The sequence below is a fragment of the Melanerpes formicivorus genome, unplaced genomic scaffold (assembly GCF_026170545.1).
Source record: "Melanerpes formicivorus ecotype bairdi unplaced genomic scaffold, bMelFor1.0.p_v2 SCAF_4, whole genome shotgun sequence".
Classification (NCBI taxonomy): domain Eukaryota; kingdom Metazoa; phylum Chordata; class Aves; order Piciformes; family Picidae; genus Melanerpes; species Melanerpes formicivorus.
In genome coordinates, this window is record NW_027142356.1 from 36,812,198 (window position 1) to 36,833,605 (window position 21,408).

A 21,408-nucleotide genomic window follows, 5' to 3' on the forward strand; every position below is an offset into this window, starting at 1 on the left:
AGTGACAAGACAAGAGGCAATGGCTTCAAACTAGAGAACAGATTCAGATTGGGTATCAGGAAGGAGTTCTGCACCATGAGGATGGTGGAACACTGGAACAGGTTGCCCAGGGAGGTGGTTGAGGTTCTAGCCCTGGAAATATTCAAGGTGAGTCTGGACAGGGCTCTGGGCAACCTGATCTAGTAGAGGATGTCTCTGCTGACTGCAGAGGGGGTTGGACTGGATGACCTTTGGAGGTCCCTTCCAGCCCAGCCCATTCTATGAATTTCTCATTCAGCTTTGGCTTCCCCAGCTATCAATGTGACATTATCCCTTCCTCTTCTTGTTCTTTACTTGTTCTGTTCAAGCTGGGCTATAACCTTTCAGAGGCTGGAGGTTCCCCCTCAGTGCATCTTTATACAGCATCCAGCATAAAAAGCCAAGACCTCAGATGAACTCTTTGATCCCTAACTGAAGCCAAACCACTTCACAACTTTCCTTTAATGGGGAAAAATGCACAGTGAGTAAACAGATACAGAAACAAAAGGTGCATATAATACTCTTTAATTTCTACTGGCCTAAGACTCTTTCCTAGGCAGAGCTTAAACTGAATTTGACCTCCAAAGATTAGAGACTCTGGGGATCTATCAATGAAAAGCATTTCCTTAGCTTTCTGGAATACAGATGTACACAGAGGATTAGGTGAAGTGCTCGAGCTATTAGTTTCTGCTTTAGAAGACAGCACGACAGCAAAAAGCTATTAAGAGGATTTGCAACTTTCACATTTATTTCCAGCACAAAAAGTCTGAAATAAGCCATGGCCCCAGGTCTTCAGGATCTGCTACAGTTTGCCTCTTTTAACAAGACTTGTGATGAAACCTGAGTATTCACAGGGTGAACAAATATGGGGATAAGTGTCCAGAGAAGCAACAAAGCTGGGGAGGGGTCTGGAGCACAGCCCTGTGAGGAGAGGCTGAAGGAGCTGGGGTTGCTTAGCCTGGAGAAGAGGAGGCTCAGGGGAGACCTTCTTGCTCTCTACAACTACCTGAAGGGAGGTTGTAGCCAGGTGGGGGTTGGTCTCTTCCTCCAGGCAAGCAGCACCAGAACAAGAGCACAAAGTCCCAAGCTGTGCCAGGGGAGGTTTAGGCTGGATGTGAGGAAGAAATTCTTCCCAGCAAGAGAGATTGGCCATTGGAATGTGCTGCCCAGGGAGGTGGTGGAGTTACCATCACTGGAAGTGTTTAAAAAGAGCCTGGCTGAGGCACTTGGTGCCATGGTTTATTTGATCAGATGGTGTTGGGTGATGGGTTGGACTCAATGATCTCGAAGGTCTTTTCCAACCTTATTAATTCTGTATTCAATGAGGCCATTGCATAATGCTGTTTTAGGCTGACCCACTATGAACTTCTCTATTGATTTGGACTCCTTAAATTTTACATGAAATTTTGCTTTTAAATATGCTTCTCTCTCTCTCCTCTTTTTTTTCCCCCTAGATTTTTAACTTTTTCTTCATTTTTTTTGTCTGATGCAATAGGTGAAATCTGTAGAACTTGTGGAATCCAATGCAAGTGAGTAGCTACAGAGCAAAATCCATCATGCTGCAGTACTTGACCTTTGGCTCACTCTTTGTGTCTCCCAATGGTAAAGCAGAATTCACTAGCTTAAACCATTAACCATGACAAACAGCTCTGCAAGCAGATCTTTCTTACAACAAATAAAGTATTAGTGCTGCCCTTGGCAGTAGAATAGAAAAGAATTTACCCAGGTTGGAAAAGACCTTTGAGATGGAGTCCAACCCATCACCCAACACCATCTAATCAACTAAACCATGGCACCAAGTGCCTCAGCCAGGCTCTTCTTAAACACCTCCAGGGATGGTGACTCCACCTCCTCCCTGGGCAGCACATTCCAATGGAGGACAGAATCAGGGCATGATGAAAGCAGCTGGGAAGCCTTTTGGAGTAAACAGGTTGCAGACTAGTACTAGCCAAAAGGATAAAGTTTCCACCTTGGAGGTTCTAGAAGTCAAATAGCAAAAGCCCCAATTGCAACTTCAACCTTCCCTGCTCCATCCTCACACAAATTGTAGTTGTACTTTCAAACTTTACCCTTTACTGGGAAGTGGCATTTTAAAGGTGCTCTTAAAAGAGCAGGGCTGGCTGACTGCACAATTATTTGCTGGAGCTCAGTGCAGCCTTTTTAAACCAATGTATTTTTACTGCCACACATTGTGGAATAAAAGAGAAGCAGAGGATGGTTTTGGTTGGAAAAGACAAAAGACCTTTAAGATCATCAAGTCCAGCCACCATCTAACTCTGAGTCTACATCCCATAGCACCACATCTCTGCATCTTCCAAACACATCCAGGTGTGGAGACTCAACCACCTCCCTGGGGAGCCTGTCCCATTGTTTGGTAACCTTTTCAGTGAAGAAATTTCTTCTAACATCCCATCTAAACCTCCTCTGGTGCAACCTGAGGCCATTTCCTCTTGCCTTATCACTTCTGGCTAGGAGAACAGACCAACACCCACCTCTCTACAACCTCCTTTCAGGTAGCTGTAAAGATGGATAAGGTCCCCCCCTCACTCTCCTTTTTTCCTTGCACTGCAGTAAGATACAGGAGAACAATTTTTAAGAGAAAGATTATTGTGGTAGCTTTCAGAAACCCCAGTACCTAACTACACTGCACATTACACAAACACCACACACCAGGAGATGTTAAAGGCTGCCCTGCTGGAAAGCAGCTCCACAGAGAAAGACCTTGGACTCCTAGTGGACAGCAAGTTCTCCATGGGCCAGCAAAGTGCCCTTGTGGCCAAGAGAGCCAAGGGGATCCTGGGGTGCAGCAAGAAAAGTGTGGCCAGCAGGGCTGGGGAGGTTCTTCTCCCCCTCTGCTCTGCCCTGCTGAGACCACAGCTGCAATCCTGTGTCCAGTTTTGGGCTCCCCAGCTCAAGAGAGACAGAGACCTGCTGGAGAGAGTCCAAGGGAGAGCCACAAGGATGATTAGGGGACTTGAGCATCTCCCCTATGGAGAGAGACTGAGAGCCCTGAGGCTGTTGAGTCTGGAGAGAGCTGAGAGGGGATCTGATCAATGTCTATCAATATCTGAGTGGTGGGAGTCAAGTGGAGGGGGCCAAGCTCTTTTCAGTGCTGCACAGGAATAAGACAAGGAACAACAGGGACAAGCTTGGACACAGAAGATTTCACCTCAACATGAGGAGAAACTTCTTGACAGTGAGGGTGCCAGAGCCCTGGAGCAGGCTGCCCAGAGAGGTTGTGGAGTCTCCTTCTCTGGAGGCTTTTCAATCCCACTTGGATGCATTCCTGTGCAGACTACCCTGGGTGCTCCCTGCTCTGGCAGGGGGGTTGGACTCAATCTCTGCAGCTCTCCTCCAACCTGTAATGTGATACTTGAAGATGTTCTCTGCCTGGCAACTCAATCTCCTCCCAGTGTTAATGAACAGAGTGTTTATAAACACATTAAGGACAGATAAATGTGAACCAGACAGAAGTGTAAATATCAGAGCAAAGCTGTGTAATGAGAGCAGCCTGGAAGCCAGAGATCAGTGTGTGTGACTTTCCTCCTGGTTGCTGCTTGTAACGTACTGTTACAATTACTGCTCCCACGGCTGCGGCTGCCAACCCAGACTCCCTCCACAGTCCCCAAGAATAGACATCTGAGCATCACATGAGTTTCATTTCTCCTCTACTGTGTAAGCAGCATTGGACAAATTATGCTTTACATAAATTTGAAACAATTGCTCCACAAAAAAAAAAAACCAAAAACCAAAGCAGTATCAATAGATGAGAAATTATGATCAGAGATGCACTGGCAATTTAGAATGAAACAGCTGTAATTGGCTGGAGGAAGTAGTGACAATGTCACTGACAACTGTTCCCCATCTAAGTGTATGTTTTGTGATACTAAGTTTAAAACAACCATAGTCCCACAAGGGCTCTGGCACATGGGCATAGCCTCCTTCCTGATCATCAGGGTCTTTCCATGCTGGCTCCTCCCCTCCTCCTTCAGCATGTTTCTACTTAGAATCATAGAATTGTCAGGGTGGGAAGGGACCTCAAGGATCAGCCAGTTCCAACTCCCCTGCCATGGGCAGGGACACCTCATACTACAGCAGGTTGCTCACAGCCACACCCAGCCTGGCTGCAAACACCTCCAGGCATGAGGCTTCCACCACCTCCCTGGGCAACCTGTGCCAGGCTCTCACCACCCTCATGGGGAAGAACTTCTTCCTGACATCCAATCTGAATCTACCCAGTTCTAGTTTTGTTCCATTTCCCCTACTCCTATCACTCCCTGACACCCTCAAAAGTCCCTCCCCAGCTTTCTTGTAGCCCCCTTCAGGTCCTGGAAGGCCACAATTAGGTCTCCTCAGAGCCTTCTCTTCTCCAGCTGAACAGCCCCAACTCCCTCACTCTGTCTCCATAGCAGAGCAGCTCCAGCCCTCTGCTCATCCTCATGGCCCTTCTCTGGACACCTTCCAGCACCTCCAGATCCTTCCTGTAATACAGGCTCCAGAACTGGATTCAGTACCCCAGGTGGGGTCTCAGCAGAGCAGAGTAGAGGGGGAGAATCACCTCCTTGCCCTTCTGGCTCTGCTTCTCTTGCTGCAGCCCAGGATGTGATTGGCTTTCTTGGCTGCAAGTGCACACTGGTGGCACAGCCCTGTTCCTCATCACCAGAATCTTTCCACACTGGCTCTTCTGCTCCTCCTTCTGTATGTTTCTACTTCTCAGAAAGATTCCCTTCTTCCACAGACCTAAACCAGGACTGGCTTTTCCATTTTCCTACCTTGCCTCATTATACTAAGAGCTTTTCATAGCAGCAAAGAGCTTTCTTCAGACCTCACTGAGTTATCTGTGGAAGAGAAGCTCAGCTCCTTAAAATCATTATGCTTGGCTTTGAGATACTTCTGTTTGCCTGCAGTAACTGGGTGCTACAAGAAAAACAGGAATCAGACAAACCACCACAACAAAGAAGTATTCTCTTTAAAGAAGAAAGCAGAAGCTAAACTAGGACACATCCAGTTTAGAAAACTAGATCTGACAAACCACCACTTTGCCAATCCACCCCTTAGAGTTCTTCCTATGATTGCCACCCAGCCTACACTTTCAGTGTCATTCATGATACACTCCAGAAACACTTAAAATGAAGCAAAGGCTGGAGGTGAGGAGAAAGTTCTTCCCAGAAAGAGAGCCTGGCCCTTGGAATGTGCTGCCCAGGGAGGTGGTGGAGTCACCATCCCTGGAGGTGTTCAAAAAAGGCTTGGATGTGGCACTTGGAGCCATGGTTTAGTTGTCAGGAGGTGTTAGGTATTAAACAATAGGTTGGACTTGCTGATCTCTGAGGTCTTTTCCAACCTGGTTGATTCTATGATTCTAAAGCAACTCTGCATCATTTACACTCTCACACTGGGCTTTCTTCCCAAGCACTCAGGGGCAAGAACAACAACAACAAAAGAAATTATTTGAAACTAAAAGTAGAGGGAGGCACTGTGCCCTCCAGAACAGAAACCACGAGGTGCAGATCCAGTCCTAGCTTTGACATTAAAAAGTAATGGCAGAAGGTTGGGGAAAGTCACAGAATCACAGAACATTGGAAGTTGGAAGGGAGCTCCAGAGCTCACTGAATCCAACCCCCCTGCCAAAGCAATAATAAATACATGCATAAATAAAACCACACAAAGAAAAACCCTGACACTCAATTCTTAAAGTGTGGAGGTGGGAGAAATGAGGTACAAGAATTGGGGACACCTCATTTGAAAGAAAAGAAAGCCTGTCTGCCCTAATAGGACCAGAGGATGTTAAGTGTTGATAGGGACCTTCAAAGACCATCAAGTCCAACAACCCTGCCAGAGCAGGACCATAGCATCTAGCACAGGTCCTAATATCACAGTTTTATTCCACACAGTGGCAACATCCTATTTTCATTTACTAAAATAACTCTCTTTTCCCCTAAAGGAACTCTATTGCAGTTAGCTTATCATGGCAGAAATGTTGTGAACAGCTTTGAGGGACAATGAGAGGGTCACAGGCTTTAGTTTGGATCTTCCCTTGCCTGGTTAACCAGAGAGTATTTTACCACAAGTGGCTTTAGAATCATGTAACATACACAGAGATGCCCCAGGTCATTGTCCACTCATTACCCACAAGTGCATACATGATTTGATGTAATCATGTAATCATAGAATCAGAGACTTGTTAGAGTTGGAAGGGACCTCAAGGATCATCCCTTTCCAATCACCCTGGGACACTAGATCAGGCTGCAGAGTCACATCCAGCCTAGCCTTCAAAACCTCCAGGCATGAGGCTTCCACCACCTCCCTGGGCAACCTGTGCCAGTCTCTCACCACCCTCATGGGGAAGAACTTCCTAGCATCATCACCATTTACAGAATACAGAATTAACCAGGTTGGAAATGACCTCAGTGATCATCAAGTCCAACCTATCACCCAACACCATCTAATCAACTAAACCATGGCACCAAGTGCCTCATCCAGTCCCCTCTTAAACACCTCCAGTGACGGTGACTCTACCACCTCCCTGGGCAGCACATTCCAATGGTGGTGAGACACTGGAACAGGTTGCCCAGGGAGGTGGTGGAAGCCTCACCCCTGGAGGTTTTCATAACCATAACCATACTGAAAACTCCTTCAGAGGCTAGAGAGTCCCAGGGGGGTGGGCAGTTCGCCCCTCACACTAGATCAGGTTGCTCAGAGTCACTGTCTGATTTTTCATGCCCAAATACCTGTCATCACCATCACTGATGCATTCAGGGAGAGCAAGGCTACAGCCAAACAGCATGATGTGTTGATAGCAGCTGAGACGATTGAGATAACTGAAGAACTTCAGGAACTTTTCCATCTCGATGCTTCTGACAATAGAAAGCACCGAAGTGAGGGTGGTGTAGTTATAGGGCAGCATTTGGCACTGGCTGTTGGTGATAGTTATGCAGGCACCTGTGGAATCAAAACAGTGGGTTTAGAACAAACAGCAGCACCTCTGAAGGGCTGGCTCACATCATACATTGAACTGAATAGTCAAGGACATGTACTATAGAGGCAACGTCTGGACCTCACAGATAAGATGGTACAGAAGGAGAGGAGCCAGTCTCAAGCTGAGCCAGGGGAGGTTTGGGCTGGATGGTAGGAAGAAGTTCTTCATAGAGAGAGTGATTATCCATTGGAATGTGCTGCCCAGGCAGGTAGTGGAGTCACTACCACTGGAACTGCTCAAAAAGAGCCTAGATGAGGCACTTGGTGCCATGGTTTAGTTGATTAGATGGTGCTGGGTGATAGGTTGGACTCAACAATCTCAAAGGTCTTTTCCAACCTGGTTAATTCTGTATTCCATAATTTTAGTACAATGCTGTCAAAATAGATGTATCAGAGAAAGAAATCTGGAGAAGCTTGATTGTTTGGTTGGGCAATGCCTGTACCTCACAGGTAAGATGATAGCCCATAATGTTAGCACAATACTGTCAGAAAAATCACAGACTCACAGAATCAACCAGGTTGGAAGAGACCCCAGAGATCATCAAGTCCAACTGATCACCCAACCCTACCTAATCAACCAGACCATGGCACCAAATGCCTCAACCAGGCTTTTCTTAAACACCTCCAGGGATGGTGACTCCACCACCTCCCTGGGCAGCACATTCCAATGGCCAATCTCTCTTGCTGGGAAGAACTTTCTCTTCCCCTCGAGCCTGAACTTCCCCTGGCAGAGCTTGAGACTGTGTCCTCTTGTCCTGGTGCTGGTTGCCTGGGAGAAGAGACCAACCCCCACCTGGCTACAACCTCCCTTCAGATAGATGTAGACAGCAAGAAGGTCTCCCTTGAGCCTCCTCCTCTCCAGGCTAAGCAACCCCAGCTCCCTCAGCCTCTCCTCACAGGGCTGTGCTCCAAACCCCTCCCCAGCTTTGTTGCCCTTCTCTGGACAACTTCCAGCAACTCAACATCTTTCTTGAATTGAGGGGCCCAGAAGGCTGCTATTAGGTCTCCCTAGAGCAAAGAACCATAAGACCTGAGTCTGCTGACAGCAGGAGATGCTATCCTATTGCAGGACGTGTCCTCACTGCCCAGCATCACAGAGCACTTGGAAAGGGTTAGGAATGTTCAAACAGCACCGTGGGAGTCAGTTCCTTGCTGATGGGAAATGAAATAACATTTTCATATAGGGGGAGGTGAAATAAAGGATGAATAGCTTTTAAGCAACTCCTGATTCTGAACACACCCATTTCCTACCTTGCACTACAAAGCCAGCTCTGGGATGTTTCCTCCTGGCATCAGCCATTTAAAATGTAAAGCAATTAGATGATGATTGAAGCTGAAGCTGACATGAGCTGGCCTAGATCCTAGCTAGGGTATATTTTTACTAGGATTGCTGTAGCAGATCAGCAAAACAAGCTTCTGCCTCTGGTATGCAAAGCATAACTGAGTGCTTGAGGAGGAAAGCATGCAGCCTGATTTTCATAGCCCAGGTCAAGTTTGCTGGTATTTCAATTTAGAAATATACATCATCTTTTTAATCACAGCAATTTTTACAGCACATCTTTAAATAGCTTATGGAAAATGAAACTGTGCTCAATTGCAGTAGCAATCACCACCCACTTCAGGACAGGCTGGGGAGGTGTGCCCAAGCCAAGCTCATAAAGTTCAACAAGACCAAGTGCAAGGTCAGGGCAATTCCAAACAGTGACATAGGCTGGGCAGGGACTGGCTTGAGAGCAGCCCTGAAGAAAAGAACTTGGGGGTGCTGGTGGATGAGAAGCTTAACAGGAGCAGTGAGCACTTGCAGCCCAGAAAGCCAATCACATTCTGGGCTGCAGCAAGAGAGGCACAGCCAGCAGGGAGAGGGAGATTATTCTGTGATGCTTCTCCTCTACTCCACTCTGGTGAGACCCGACCTGGAGCACTGTGTCCAGTTCTGGAGCCTCTTTTACAGAAAGGATCTGGAGGTGTTGGAAGGTGTCCAGAGAAGGGCCATGAGGATGAGCAGAGGGCTGGAGCTGCTCTGCTATGAGGACAGACTGAAGGAGTTGGGGATGTTCAATCTGGAGAAGAGAAGGCTCCAAGGAGACCTAATTGTGGCCTTCCAGGATCTGAAAGGGGCTCCAAGAAAGCTGGGGAGGGACTTTTGAGGGTGTCAGGGAATGATAGGACTGGGGGGAATGGAACAAAACTAGAAATGAGTAGATCCAGATTGGATGGTAGGAAGAAGTTCTTCCCCATGAGGGTGGTGAGACACTGGCACAGGTTGCCCAGGGAGGTGGTGAAGCCTCATCCCTGGAGGTGTTTGCAGCCAGGCTGGATGTGGCTGTGAGCAACATGATGTAGTGTGAGGTTTCCCTGCCCATGGCAGGGGGACTGGAACTGGCTGATCCTTGAGGTCCCTTCCAGACCTCACAATTCTATGATTACAGAACTCAGCTTAGTAACACTCTCAGTACTAAGTCTGAACATTTGCAGTCCCTAAATTCACTGGTAAGGCATCAGTAAACCCAAAGGGAAATGGTAACATTTAGTTGGCTCTTTCACAGCAAAACCTCATGGCCTAAAATTTCATCTTTGAGCCTAATAGATCTTAAAAATCCCTAGGAATCTCATTTAAAAGTGCTAAGCCAAACCAAACTCAGCCACTGTGACTTAGAATCCCTTCTAGCTTGCCTACAGCAGCAGTTTTCATGCTTCTTGGTATGGGAATGACCTTCAGCAAATCATACTTTTATCAATATCCTTTTAATCAACGTTCTCTTTAATCAATACTCTCTTCACCTTAAAAGGATCTTGTGACTGTTTGATGTCACATCCTCATATGTGAGACAGATGAAGCTGTAGAGTGCCTTTTGTACCTCCCCTGTCCTGTTACTATCAAATACTCAACTCAAAGGAGCATGGTGGCATTGATCTAGCACCTGCCCTTCTCAGCCAAACATTCCAAAGCTCACTGAGATCTTGAAAAAATCTTAATATCCCTTTCCATTTACTATGACATCTTGGTAGAGCTTTCATTTCTGTTCAAACAGCAGATGGGCAGATTCTCTTGGCCTCCCTCCAGCTCTGAATGCCTTCTCATGTGCAGTCCACTAGGGAGCAACCAACTGAGATTTCATTTCATTTCACATGTCTTCTCCACAGCTCAGGAAAATACAGAATACAGAATTAACCAGGTTGGAAAAGACCTTTGAGATCTTCAAGTCCAGCCTATCACCCAATCCCATCTAATCCATTCTATTCTATTGCTGCACTGCCCTTTTAAGTCTTTGCTTTGGCTAGCCCAGATCCCACTTATCCATGTCAGAACTGGATAGTATTTTATGTGCTTCTCACTGCAGGAAGGTGCCTGTGACAGAGAAGATAAACCTCATGACAACCAAGCAGACTTTAAATAGAGACACTGGACCCAGAGTCATGTGGAAATATTTCAGTGAAGTTGGGAGAAGGGGAAACTGTAGGTCATCTTTCTGTAAGGAAGGCTAGGCTGAAGCAAGAAAGAGACAGGGAGAGAGGAATGGAATTAGGTCTTTTGGATAGTTCCTACTGCAGTATAAAATCCTAATCACAGAATGAAGGAATCAGAATTGTTAGAGTTGGAAGGGACCTCAAGGATCAGCCAGTTCCAACCCCCCTGCCATGTGGGCAGGGACACCTCACACTACAGCAGGTTGCTCACAGCCACATCCAGCCTGGCTGCAAACACCTCCAGGCATGAGGCTTCCACCACCTCCCTGGGCAACCTGTGCCAGTCTCTCACCACCCTCATGGGGAACAACTTCTTCCTAACATCCAATCTGAATCTCCCCATTTCTAGTTTTGTTCCATTCCCCCCCAGTCCTATCACTCCCTGACACCCTCAAAAGTCCCTCCCCAGCTTTCTTGTAGCCCCCTTCAGATCCTGGAAGGCCACAAGAAGGTCTTCTCAGAGCCTTCTCTTCTCCAGACTGAACAATGCCAATGCCTTCAGTCAGTCCTCATAGGAGAGGAGCTCCAGCCTTCTGCTCATCCTTGTGGCCCTTCTCTGGACACCTTCCAGCACCTCCAGATCCTTCTATAAGAGCTAATCTACGGTTAACTGCAGTTTGGCATTCAGAGCATTTTGCTTTGAGTCACCTGAAGTGTATTGAAAACAAACTTTTAGCTAACTAACTAACTAAATGTCCATACAGCACTCAGGAAGTGAAGGAAAAGACAATGGGAATACTTGATGCTGTGTTGTAAAAGTGCAACACTATAAACAACTGCCAACAGAAACCTCTCCATTTCTGACAGTCTCTCTTGACAGGACCAAAATGGCCCTGAGGAGCTGACAAATGTTTGTCTCAAGAAGGCCACCACACTCAATAAGGGTTTTTTTGGTGAACACTGCATCTGTAGCCGATGCCAAAGGAAAAAGTAAGCACAAACAGCAGCATTTCCAGTACCAAAAAGCAGAAAGGATAGAAGACAATGCAAAAAGAAAGTTGTCATCAGTCTGTGACCTAGTGTGCCTCTGTGTCCTACTACAATGAGTGTAAGAATATGAATTGCAGGAAGGCATAAGACAGACAGAAAACCAAAGCCGTGGAAGGACACAGCTTTAATAAAGCCATCCTAAGTCTCCAATTCTTTCCAAGTCTGATCAGCACCATTTGGGCTGTGTCCCTCAGTACACAGTTCTCTGTTGGCTATTGTGCAGCTGTTTGCATCAGGACAGACTTTGAATCACAGTTTGAAATCAATAAAGAAACTTCACAGAGAGCTTGGCCACGCTGCTCACATTATACCAGTCAAACTAAGTCATCATTTTCTTCCTATTCTCAGGTTGGATCTGGTTCACTTGGCTTTGGTTTGAAATCAGCCAGTTCCATTTCTTTTCTACTTTTTTTTTTTTTCTCCTCTCTCCTTAATTTTTCTGCTTCTCCTTAATATTTCCCCTTCAGGACTCCTGAAAACACTTGCCTTTCAGACATCTGTCCTGAATTTGCCATTGTAAATAATGAGACAAAGAATGCATTTCATTTCTTCAACAATTTCAAGCCCTTCAGTGTCTGAATGATTCTTGCCATCTGTTGGGAACCCCTGCTGTCTCCTCCCCAGAATCCTTCTGAGTCTGGATGCAATGGAAATTGCTCTTTATATGACTTAACCTCCTTTGCAATTACATTTCCCTTCATTCCCCATCTTTCCCTTCCTTTTCCTTTCTACAGGACAATGTCATCTTCATTCTATAATTTCCATCATCATCTACTGTCAGCACAGCTCTGACCTTCAGGTAGAGTTTGGATGTCCCTGTTTATATCCTTTCTCCCCTGCTCAGGACATCCCACAGAATCACAGGGGCTGGAAGGGACCTTGAAAGGCCATCTAGTCCAACCTCCCTGCCAGAGCAGGGTCACCAATCATTACTTACACTGAGTGCATATTGCCTTTCAATAATGAATGTGATTTACCCTTCAGCACATCCCACCTTGCTTCCTTGCTTGTGTGTCTTTGTTGTTTTCTTCAAGCTGGGTTTCATCTTGCACTTAAAGGCTTAGATATGGAATGGAATGGAATGGAATGGAATGGAATGGAATGGAATGGAATGGAATGGAATGGAATGGAATGGAATGGAATGGAATGGAATGGAATGGAATGGAAAGGAATGGAACGGAATGGAACGGAATGGAATGGAATAAGCCAGGTTGGAAAAGACCTTTGAGATCATCAGTCCAACCTATCATCCAGCACCATCTAATCAACTAAACCATGGCACCAAGTGCCTCATCCAGGCTCTTCTTAAACACTTCCAGTGATGGTGACTCCACCACCTCCCTGGGCAGCACATTCCAGTGGCCAATTTCTTTTGCTGGGAAGAAATTCTTCCTAACATCCAGCCTGAATTCTTTTTGAAGAGTGTGCAAGCTTGTGATGGTTTAGGGCTTAGGTGCCTTTAAGAAATCACAAAGTTGAAGACCTTCAGAAGCTAGAGAGGTCCAGGAGGTGGACTGGGAAGTGTATTTCATTCCTCTAAGTCTAAGATTCCTCTAAGTCTAAGTCTAAGATTCAGGCTGGATGTGAGGAGGAAGTTCTTCACCATGAGAGTGGTGAAATCCTGGAATGGGTTGTCCAGGGAGGTGGTCGAGGCCCTGTCCCTGGAGGTGTTTAAGCCCAGGCTGGATGAGGCTCTGGCCAGGCTGATGTAGTGTGGGGTGTCCCTGCCCATGGCAGGGGGTTGGATCTAGATGATCCTTGTGGTCCCTTCCAACCCTGACTGATACTATGATACTATGAAAGTCAGGGTTGGTTGGCCTGGTTTAAGGGAGGTTTGCTCAAAGCTTTGTCTTAATAAGCTTCTGTGTTAAACCCAGACTACGGCTTTTGTGTATTTTTTATGCTTTGTACTGTTTTATGTGCTTATGAACAGCATTTCAGAGGATCATAGAATCAATAAGGCTGGAAAGGACCTCAAAGATCATCAAGTCCAACCTGTCACTTAAACTTCCCCATCCTATCCCATCCCTTGTGTGAGCATTTTTCTTTTGCCCCTTTTGGAAGAGGTAAAAGAGCATCTGTCTCGCTTCAGACTAAGACAGAGCTATGTTTAACCTTTGAGAGCCAGTTGGAAGTTTGATAAGTTGTTCTTTAGATTGGATCCACCCTCCAGTATCTGAAGGGGGGGCTGCAAGAAAGTTGGGGGGGGGGGAAACATTCTGAAGGGGGGCTGCAAGAAAGTTGGGGGGGGGAACATTCTGAAGGGGGGCTGCAAGAAAGTGGGGGGGGGAACATTCTGAAGGGGGGCTGCAAGAATGTTGGGGGGGGGAACATTCTGAAGGGGGGCTGCAAGAAAGTTGGGGGGGAACATTCTGAAGGGGGGCTGCAAGAAAGTTGGGGGGGAATATTCTGAAAGGGGGCTGCAAGAAAGTTGGGGGGGGGAAACATTCTGAAAGGGGGCTGCAAGAAAGTTGGGGGGGGAACATTCTGAAGGGGGGCTGCAAGAAAGTTGGGGGGGAACATTCTGAAGGGGGGCTGCAAGAAAGTTGGGGGGGGGGGACGACTTTCTAGAAGGGCTTGCAGTGATAGGATGAGAGGCAATGGATTGAAGCTGGAAGAGTGGAGATTAACACCAGAGCTTAGAAAGAAATTCTTCACAGCAAGGGTGGTGAGACACTGGAGCTGGTTGCCCAGGGAGGTGGTGGATGCCCCCTCCCTGGAACTGTTGAAGGCCAGGTTGGATGAGGACTTGAGCAACTTGGGCTAGTGGGAGGTGTCCCTGCCCGTGGCAGGGGAGTTGGAACTGGAGGATCTCTGAGGTCCCTTCCAGCCCAAAAGATTTTATGGTCCCATAATTCATACACAAATGATTTGTGCCTATTTAAAACTTCACAGTAACTGGGTGGGGCGAGGTTTTCTTTTGCATTGTTTTCTTAGGCCTAAAGAGTCATCACACTTTTATGTCATTTATCCCTCTGCTCCAAGATTCCCCCCCCCCCCCCCCCCCCCCCCCCCTCTGCTGGAACACTTAGAACACAAACCCTGCAGATGCATTTGAAAAGTGTGCATGTTAACAAAAACATCACTAATAAAAAGTGTTCTTCACTTTATTTGCCTGTGTATTTTGAAGCACTAGTCTTTCTATGACTTTATCTTCAATTTAGGAAGGACATTGAGACACTTTAACGTGTCCAGAGAAGGGCAATAAGGCTGGGGAGAGGTCTGGAGCACAGCCCTGTGATGAGATGCTGAGAGAGCTGGGGGTGTTTAGCCTGGAGAAGAGGAGGCTCGGGGGAGACCTTATTGATCTCTACAACTCCCTGAAAGGAAGTTGTAGCCAGGTGGGGGTTGGTCTCTTCTCCCAGGCAACCAGCACCAGAACAAGGGGACACAGTCTCAAGCTGTGCCAGGGGAAGTTAAATCTGAAGGTGAGGAGAAAGTTCTTCCCAGCAAGAGTAATTGGCCATTGGAATGTGCTGCCCAGGGAGGTGGTGGAGTCACCATCACTGGAGGTGTTTAAGAAGAGACTGGATGAGGCACTTGGAGCCATGGTTTAGTTGATTAGAAGGTGTTAGGTAATAGGTTGGACCTGATGATCTCTGAGGTCTTTTCCAACCTTGTTGATTCTATGGTTCTAAGATTTAACCTCTTTCATTGGACAGCCAAAATGAGACACCCACTCCTGAGAGGCACTGAATATTCACACTATACCAAATCTAGATGAAAACTTCATCTAATTAGAGGTGCACTACTCTAATAGGCACTAATTATGCCTCAAATCCCAAGCAACAAGTTACCCCAAGCATCATTTGCCAGTGTCTTACAAATAAAACCAACTGAAGCATTCCTTTATTATAGATTCAATTGCTCAAGAAGCAGCATGAAAAGCCTTAGTTTTACAAGGCAAAGACTTACAGAGGAGTAAATCATTCTCCAGCTAGCTTTCTCTAACCTGATGCCAACTACTAGCACACAGGTTGCTTACCAACAGAAGACACCAGATGAGTGCCCAGTTGGTAGGTTGTTCAGTTTGTTGCTGCCTGCCACTTTTATCTGCCCTCTGTTAAAGAAATGTTAAAACTACAGGGAGCTGCTCTACTGCAATCAAGTAAGAGGGACAAATTCTGCCCCATCTTGGGTAGGGAGTCAGAGATCACAGGTTTGGGAAGAAGAAAGAATAGAGTAGAGTAGAGTAGAGTAGAGTAGAGTAGAGTAGAGTAGAGTAGAGTAGAGTAGAGTAGAGTAGAGTAGAGTAGAGTAGAGTAGAGTAGAGTAGAGTAGAGTAGAGTAGAGTAGAGTAGAGTAGAGTAGAGTAGAGTAGAGTAGAGTCGAGTCGAGTCGAGTCGAGTCGAGTCGAGTCGAGTCGAGTCGAGTCGAGTCGAGTCGACCAGACCAGACCAGACCAGACCAGACCAGACCAGACCAGGTTGGAAAACACCTCAAAGATCATTGGGTCCAAGCTATCACCCAACACCATCTAATCAGCTAAACCATGGCACCAAGTGCCTCATTCAGGCTCTTTTTAAACACCTCCAGGGATGGTGACTCCACCACCTCCCTGGGCAGCACATTCCAATGGCCAATCTCTCTTTCTGTGAAGGACAATTTCTTAACATCCAGCCCAATCCTCTCCTAGCAAAGAGTTGCAGATCCTCTCTGGCAGACTATGGGGAATAAAGGGAATTCCTAAATTTAGCACTGTGCTCAAGATCCTGATAAGCAACTGCTTAAAACTCCTCACATGTCTGCATGTGGGACAGATAGCCACAGAATAAATGGACATTTCTTTCAGAACTACAAATCACCAGCAGATCCCATTCAAATCAATAGGGGAGACAGATGCCAACTGCTTGTTGAAAAGCACTGAACTTTGATGCATTTGCAGTTTCAGTCCTGAGGCTGGGCAGCTTCTCTGCTGAGAGCATCTTTTAAGCATATGCACTTTCTGGATAGGGATGAATTTAGCATATGCTCCAAGTCTTTTTCTGAGTTGCTGCCTTTGCTTTGTAAATGTGCCACTCTCCTGACCTCTGTAGCTGCTCAGAATTCAATATGTGCCAAGACACAGAGGATCATAGAACTGTTAGGGTTGGAAGGGACCTCAAGCATCAGCCAGTTCCAAACCCCCTGCCATGAGCAGGGACACTACAGCAGGATGCTCACAGCCACATCCAGCCTGGCTGCAAAAACCTCCAGGCATGAGGCTTCCACCACCTCCCTGGGCAGCCTGTGCCAGGCTCTCACCACCCTCATGGGGAACAACTTCTTCCTAACATCCAATCTCAATCTCCCCATTTCTATTTCTGTTCCATTCCCCCCCAGTCTTATCAACTCCCTGACATCCCAAAAAGTCCCTCCCCAACTTTCTTACAGCCCCCTTCAGATACTAGAAGGCCACAATTCAGTCTCCTCGCAGCCTTCTCTTCTCCACATTGCCATCATAACACTGGAAAAACAAAAAAAAAAGGCTTGCTAAGGAGATGCCTGTAAATAAAGCAGCTCCCAAATTCCTCATGGCAAGGAAGGTGGCATGAAAGAAATTAAAGCACCACAATGAATGAGGAACAGCTGAAGGCCATTTGCCCCTCTCTGGTCGCCGCTAGGATCCTCTACAACTGCACGTATGCCTTTTGTATCTGTTGAGGTACATCTGCACCAAATCAAAAGAGCATTTCAAACTTCCACTCCAATCTGCCATCTGACAAGGAACATTGTGTCCATAATAGAAAGTCATCTGCCTTTGATTAGCTCAAAACTGCTGGTAGGAGAACTGACACAATTCACTTCTGCAACTGTGTTAAATCAGCAAAGTATTTTAAGAGATCTGGATAGGAGGAATTTTAAGAGTGATTCTGTGCAAAAAGAACCCCAAAGACCCCAGCAGAACAACAAACCATGAAGTTGTAGTCAAGAAGCAGCCTATTTTGTAAGGATCTCAGGGTTCAGGCTTTTAGAAGTTATATTAACTGCTGTGTATCTGATGAACTCTGTGCTTCCATCCTGATGTACAGCAAGCCAAGTGTGTAAATAACAGGACAACCAATATAAATGCAGTCAAGAAATGCTTTCTTACAGCATTTTCATAACAAAGGCCACATCTTTATGGATTATCACACACACATCCTTTCCCTCCAGCTGTTGTTTCTCATGTCAGATTGGAGAAGAGAAGACCAGGTTGGAAAAGACCTCTGAGATCACCCAATCCAACCTATCACCCAGCACCATCTAATCAACTAAACCATGGCACCAAGTGCCTCAGCCAGGCTCTTCCTAAAGATCACTCTTCCAGTGATGGTGACTCCACCACATCCCTGGGCAGCACATTCCCATGGCCAATCTCTCTTGCTGAGAAGAGCTTCTTCCTAACATCCAGCCTAACCCCCACCCCAGTGCAGCTTGAGACTGTGTCCTCTTGTTCTGGTGCTGCTTGCCTGGGAGAAGAGACCAACCCCCACCTGGCTACAACCTCCCTGCAGGTAGTTGTAGAGAGCAATAAAGGTCCCCCCTGAGCCTCCTCTTCTCCAGGCTAAGCAACCCCAGCTCCCTCAGCCTCTCCTCTTTGTGCTGTGCTCCAGACCCTACACCTTGGATAGGGAGTTGCTCTATTACAATCAAGTAATTTTTCCCCTCTTGGGTTGTTATGGTGATCATACTGCTCACTGTGATGAGGAGGTCAATAGAAGTGACTGAGTTGCTCTATCACAATCAAGTCAGAAGAGTAAATTCTCCCCATCTTGGGATATTATGGAGATTGTGTTGGTCACTCTGATGAGGAAGTCAATAGAAGTGCCTGTGGCTGAAGAAAAGGTCAGACACTGGAACAGGTTACCTGGGGACTTGGGGCTATTCAGTCCAGGGAAAAGAAGGCTGAGAAGAGACCTCATTGTGGCCTTCCAGTATCCGAAGGGGGCTACAAGAAGGCTGGGGAGGGACTTTTTAGGATGTCAGGGAGTGATATGACTGGGGGGGGTGGAACAAAACTAGAAATGGGTAGATTCAGTCAGGAAGAAGTTGTTCCCCATGAGGGTGGTGAGACACTGGCACAGGTTGCCCACAGAGGTGGTGGCAGCCTCATGCCTGGAGGTATTTGCAGCCAGGCTGGATGTGGCTGTGAGCAACCTGCTGTAGTGTGAGGTGTCCCTGCCCATGGCAGGGGGCTTGGAACTGGCTGAGCCTTGAGGTCCCTTCCAACCCTGACAATTCTGTGACTCTATGACAATATTCTAGAGCTATATGCCATTGCTTAGAACCTTTGCCTACCTCTCGTGACTCCTGACTCACCAGATCACTGAAACTCATTCACAAACTCATCCCCACACTGCACATATTCCATAGTCTGATGTAGCTGTGTTGCTAAATTGTCCCTTTTAGAGCACAGCAAAGTGGTTAGGTCGTCTATCATGGAAAACCATGAAGATTTGTCAAAAGACTTCACAAATTTACTTCTAGCACACTGATTTTCTTCTAAAACACATTGGATGTCACAACAACAACAAGGGAATACTCTTGCAAGACTTTGAAACAAAGTCTTGTCAGCAAGTTCTCACGCTGAAGCAGGGTTATCCTGAGAGACCGCACTCCATAGAGAGGAGCCACATGGGAGCTGTTCTGAAAGTACTGCACCAGTGGGAGGAACCCCAGCCTGGGGCAGGAAAACAAATGCAAATACAAAACTATGAGGAGGAAGAAACAGCAGAAACATTGTGGACTGACCACAATCCCCATTCCCCATCCCACTCACAGTAGGAAAGAGGTGGAAGAGCAGGGAACAGAATGAAGTTGACTCTGGGGAGAAGGGCAGGGTGGGGGAAGGTGGTTTAGCCTTTACACTCATTTCTCACCATCCCATGATCTATTATTAATTGGCAAGATATTCAATTGATTCTCCCCAGGTAAAGCCTCTGACAGTAACTGGTAAGTGACTTCTCTGACTTTACCACAGCTCATGAGCTTTTGCATCTTATTTTCTCCCTCTGGCCTGTTGGGGAAGGCATAGGAGAGAGCAGCGAAGTGGGCATCTGGCACCCAGCTGTCCATCCACATCACTACTTTCCAGTTAGCTTCAGTACCTACTTGGAGAATAAAAGGATTTATATCATGATAGTCCCTGATTCAAGCAGAATTAGTACCTAAAACTAGTCATTTTCCTGTAATTACATAAAGAGAGTAAAAAGTGCAAGATAAATTATGAGGGATTTTTTGGTCACTGGCAGGTGAGTAAATCCTCCATGCCTGTAGAGAACAGCAGAAAAGCTTTAATGACTATGAAACAAGAGCACAGGAAAAGACAGAAGGAGATCATAGAATGGTCTGGGTTGGAAAGGACCACCAAAGGTCATCTAGTCTTGAATACCACCTAGAATATCACCAGGGATAGGGGACTCAAGTGCCTCCCTGCAGAACCTTATCAGCTACTCTCATGGTGCAGAACCTGTTCCTAAGATCCAGTCTAAATCTGCTCTTCTCTAGTGTGAAGCCATTGCCCTCAGCCTACCACTACAGACTCCCTCCAACCTTCTTGTAGGCAAGATGCCTACAGGATGGGTCATCCTATTTATATGCAGAAAGTATGTATATCATTCAAGGGCTGCAACACTTCAAAAGAGAATAGAATTAACCAGGTTGGAAAAGACCTTCGAGATCATCAAATCCAACCCATCACCCAACACCATCTGATCAACTAAACCTTGGCACCAAGTGCCTCATCCAGTCTATTCTTAAACACCTCCAGTGATGGTGACTCCACCACATTCCAATGGCTTGAAGCATCTTTCAAGCTGCTAGGTTTGTAAGATCTTTTGCTCACAATGAAGTAAGCCCTTTTAAAACTGCTGGAAGAAGACTCTCTTCACCTATTTCCATGTAAATTTGGGTTCTTAAATAATTGTGTTGGCTAGACTTCATCAAAATGAAAAGTCAAGCTAAATAAGCTTGCTCAGCACATAGAATTGTCAGAGTTGGAAGGGACCTCAAGGGTCATCTTGTCCTGACACCTCACACTACAGCAAGTTGCTCACAGCCACATCCAGCCTGGCTGCAAAAACCTCCAGGGATGAGGCTTCCACCACCCCCCTGGGCAACCTGTGCCAGGCTTTCACCACCCTCATGGGGAACAACTTCTTCCTAACATCCAAGCTGAATCTACCCATTTCTATTCTTGTTCCATCCCCCCTAGCCCTATCACTCCCTGACATCCTCAAAAGTCCCTCCCCAACTTTCCTGGAAGGCCACAATTAGGTCTCCTGGGAGCCTTCTCTTCTCCAGACTGAACAGCCCCAACTCCCACTGTCTGTCCTCACAGCAGAGCAGCTCCAGGCCTCTGCTCATCCTCGTGGCCCTTCTCTGGACACCTTCCAGCACCTCCAGATCCTTCTATAAGAGCTAATCTACAGTTAACTGCAGTTTGGCATTCAAAGCATTTTGCTTTGAGTCACCTGAAGTGTTTTGAAGACAAACTTAGCTAACTAACTAACTAAATGTCCATACAGCACTCAGGAAGTGAAGGAAAAGACAATGGGAATACTTGATGCTGTGTTGTAAAAGTGCAACACTATAAACAACTGTCAACAGAAACCTCTCCATTTCTGACAGGCTCTCTTGACAAGACCAAATGGCCCTGAGGAGCTGACAAATGTTTGTCTCAAGAAGGCCACCACACTCAATAGGGATTTTTTTGGTGAACACTGCATCTGTAGCCGATGCCAAAGGAAAAAGTAAGCACAAACAGCAGCATTTCCAGTACCAAAAAGCAGAAAGGATAGAAGACAATGCAAAAAGAAAGTTGTCATCAATCTGTGAGCCATAAAAATTCCTCCTTTGCCAGAACTGAGATCCTCCACAGCACACTGTCAAACAGAGATGAAGATTAAGCAGCACTTGAGTAGTAGTAGCTTTTATTTTAGGTGCTTATGAACACAAACGACCCTGCAGACCTGAGGAATCTTGTTGAGCAGGAGC

General features: G+C 46.5%; 1 protein-coding gene across 1 annotated transcript in view; it reads right to left on the reverse strand.

Moving 5' to 3' along the window:
* Nucleotides 1–21,408, reverse strand: part of CORIN (corin, serine peptidase) — a 90,045-nt gene that overhangs the window by 36,659 nt on the left and 31,978 nt on the right. The window contains exon 4 of the mRNA XM_068171327.1: nt 6,747–6,957. Coding sequence (XP_068027428.1) covers nt 6,747–6,957 — 211 coding nt within the window. The remainder of the gene's footprint in view (nt 1–6,746; nt 6,958–21,408) is intronic.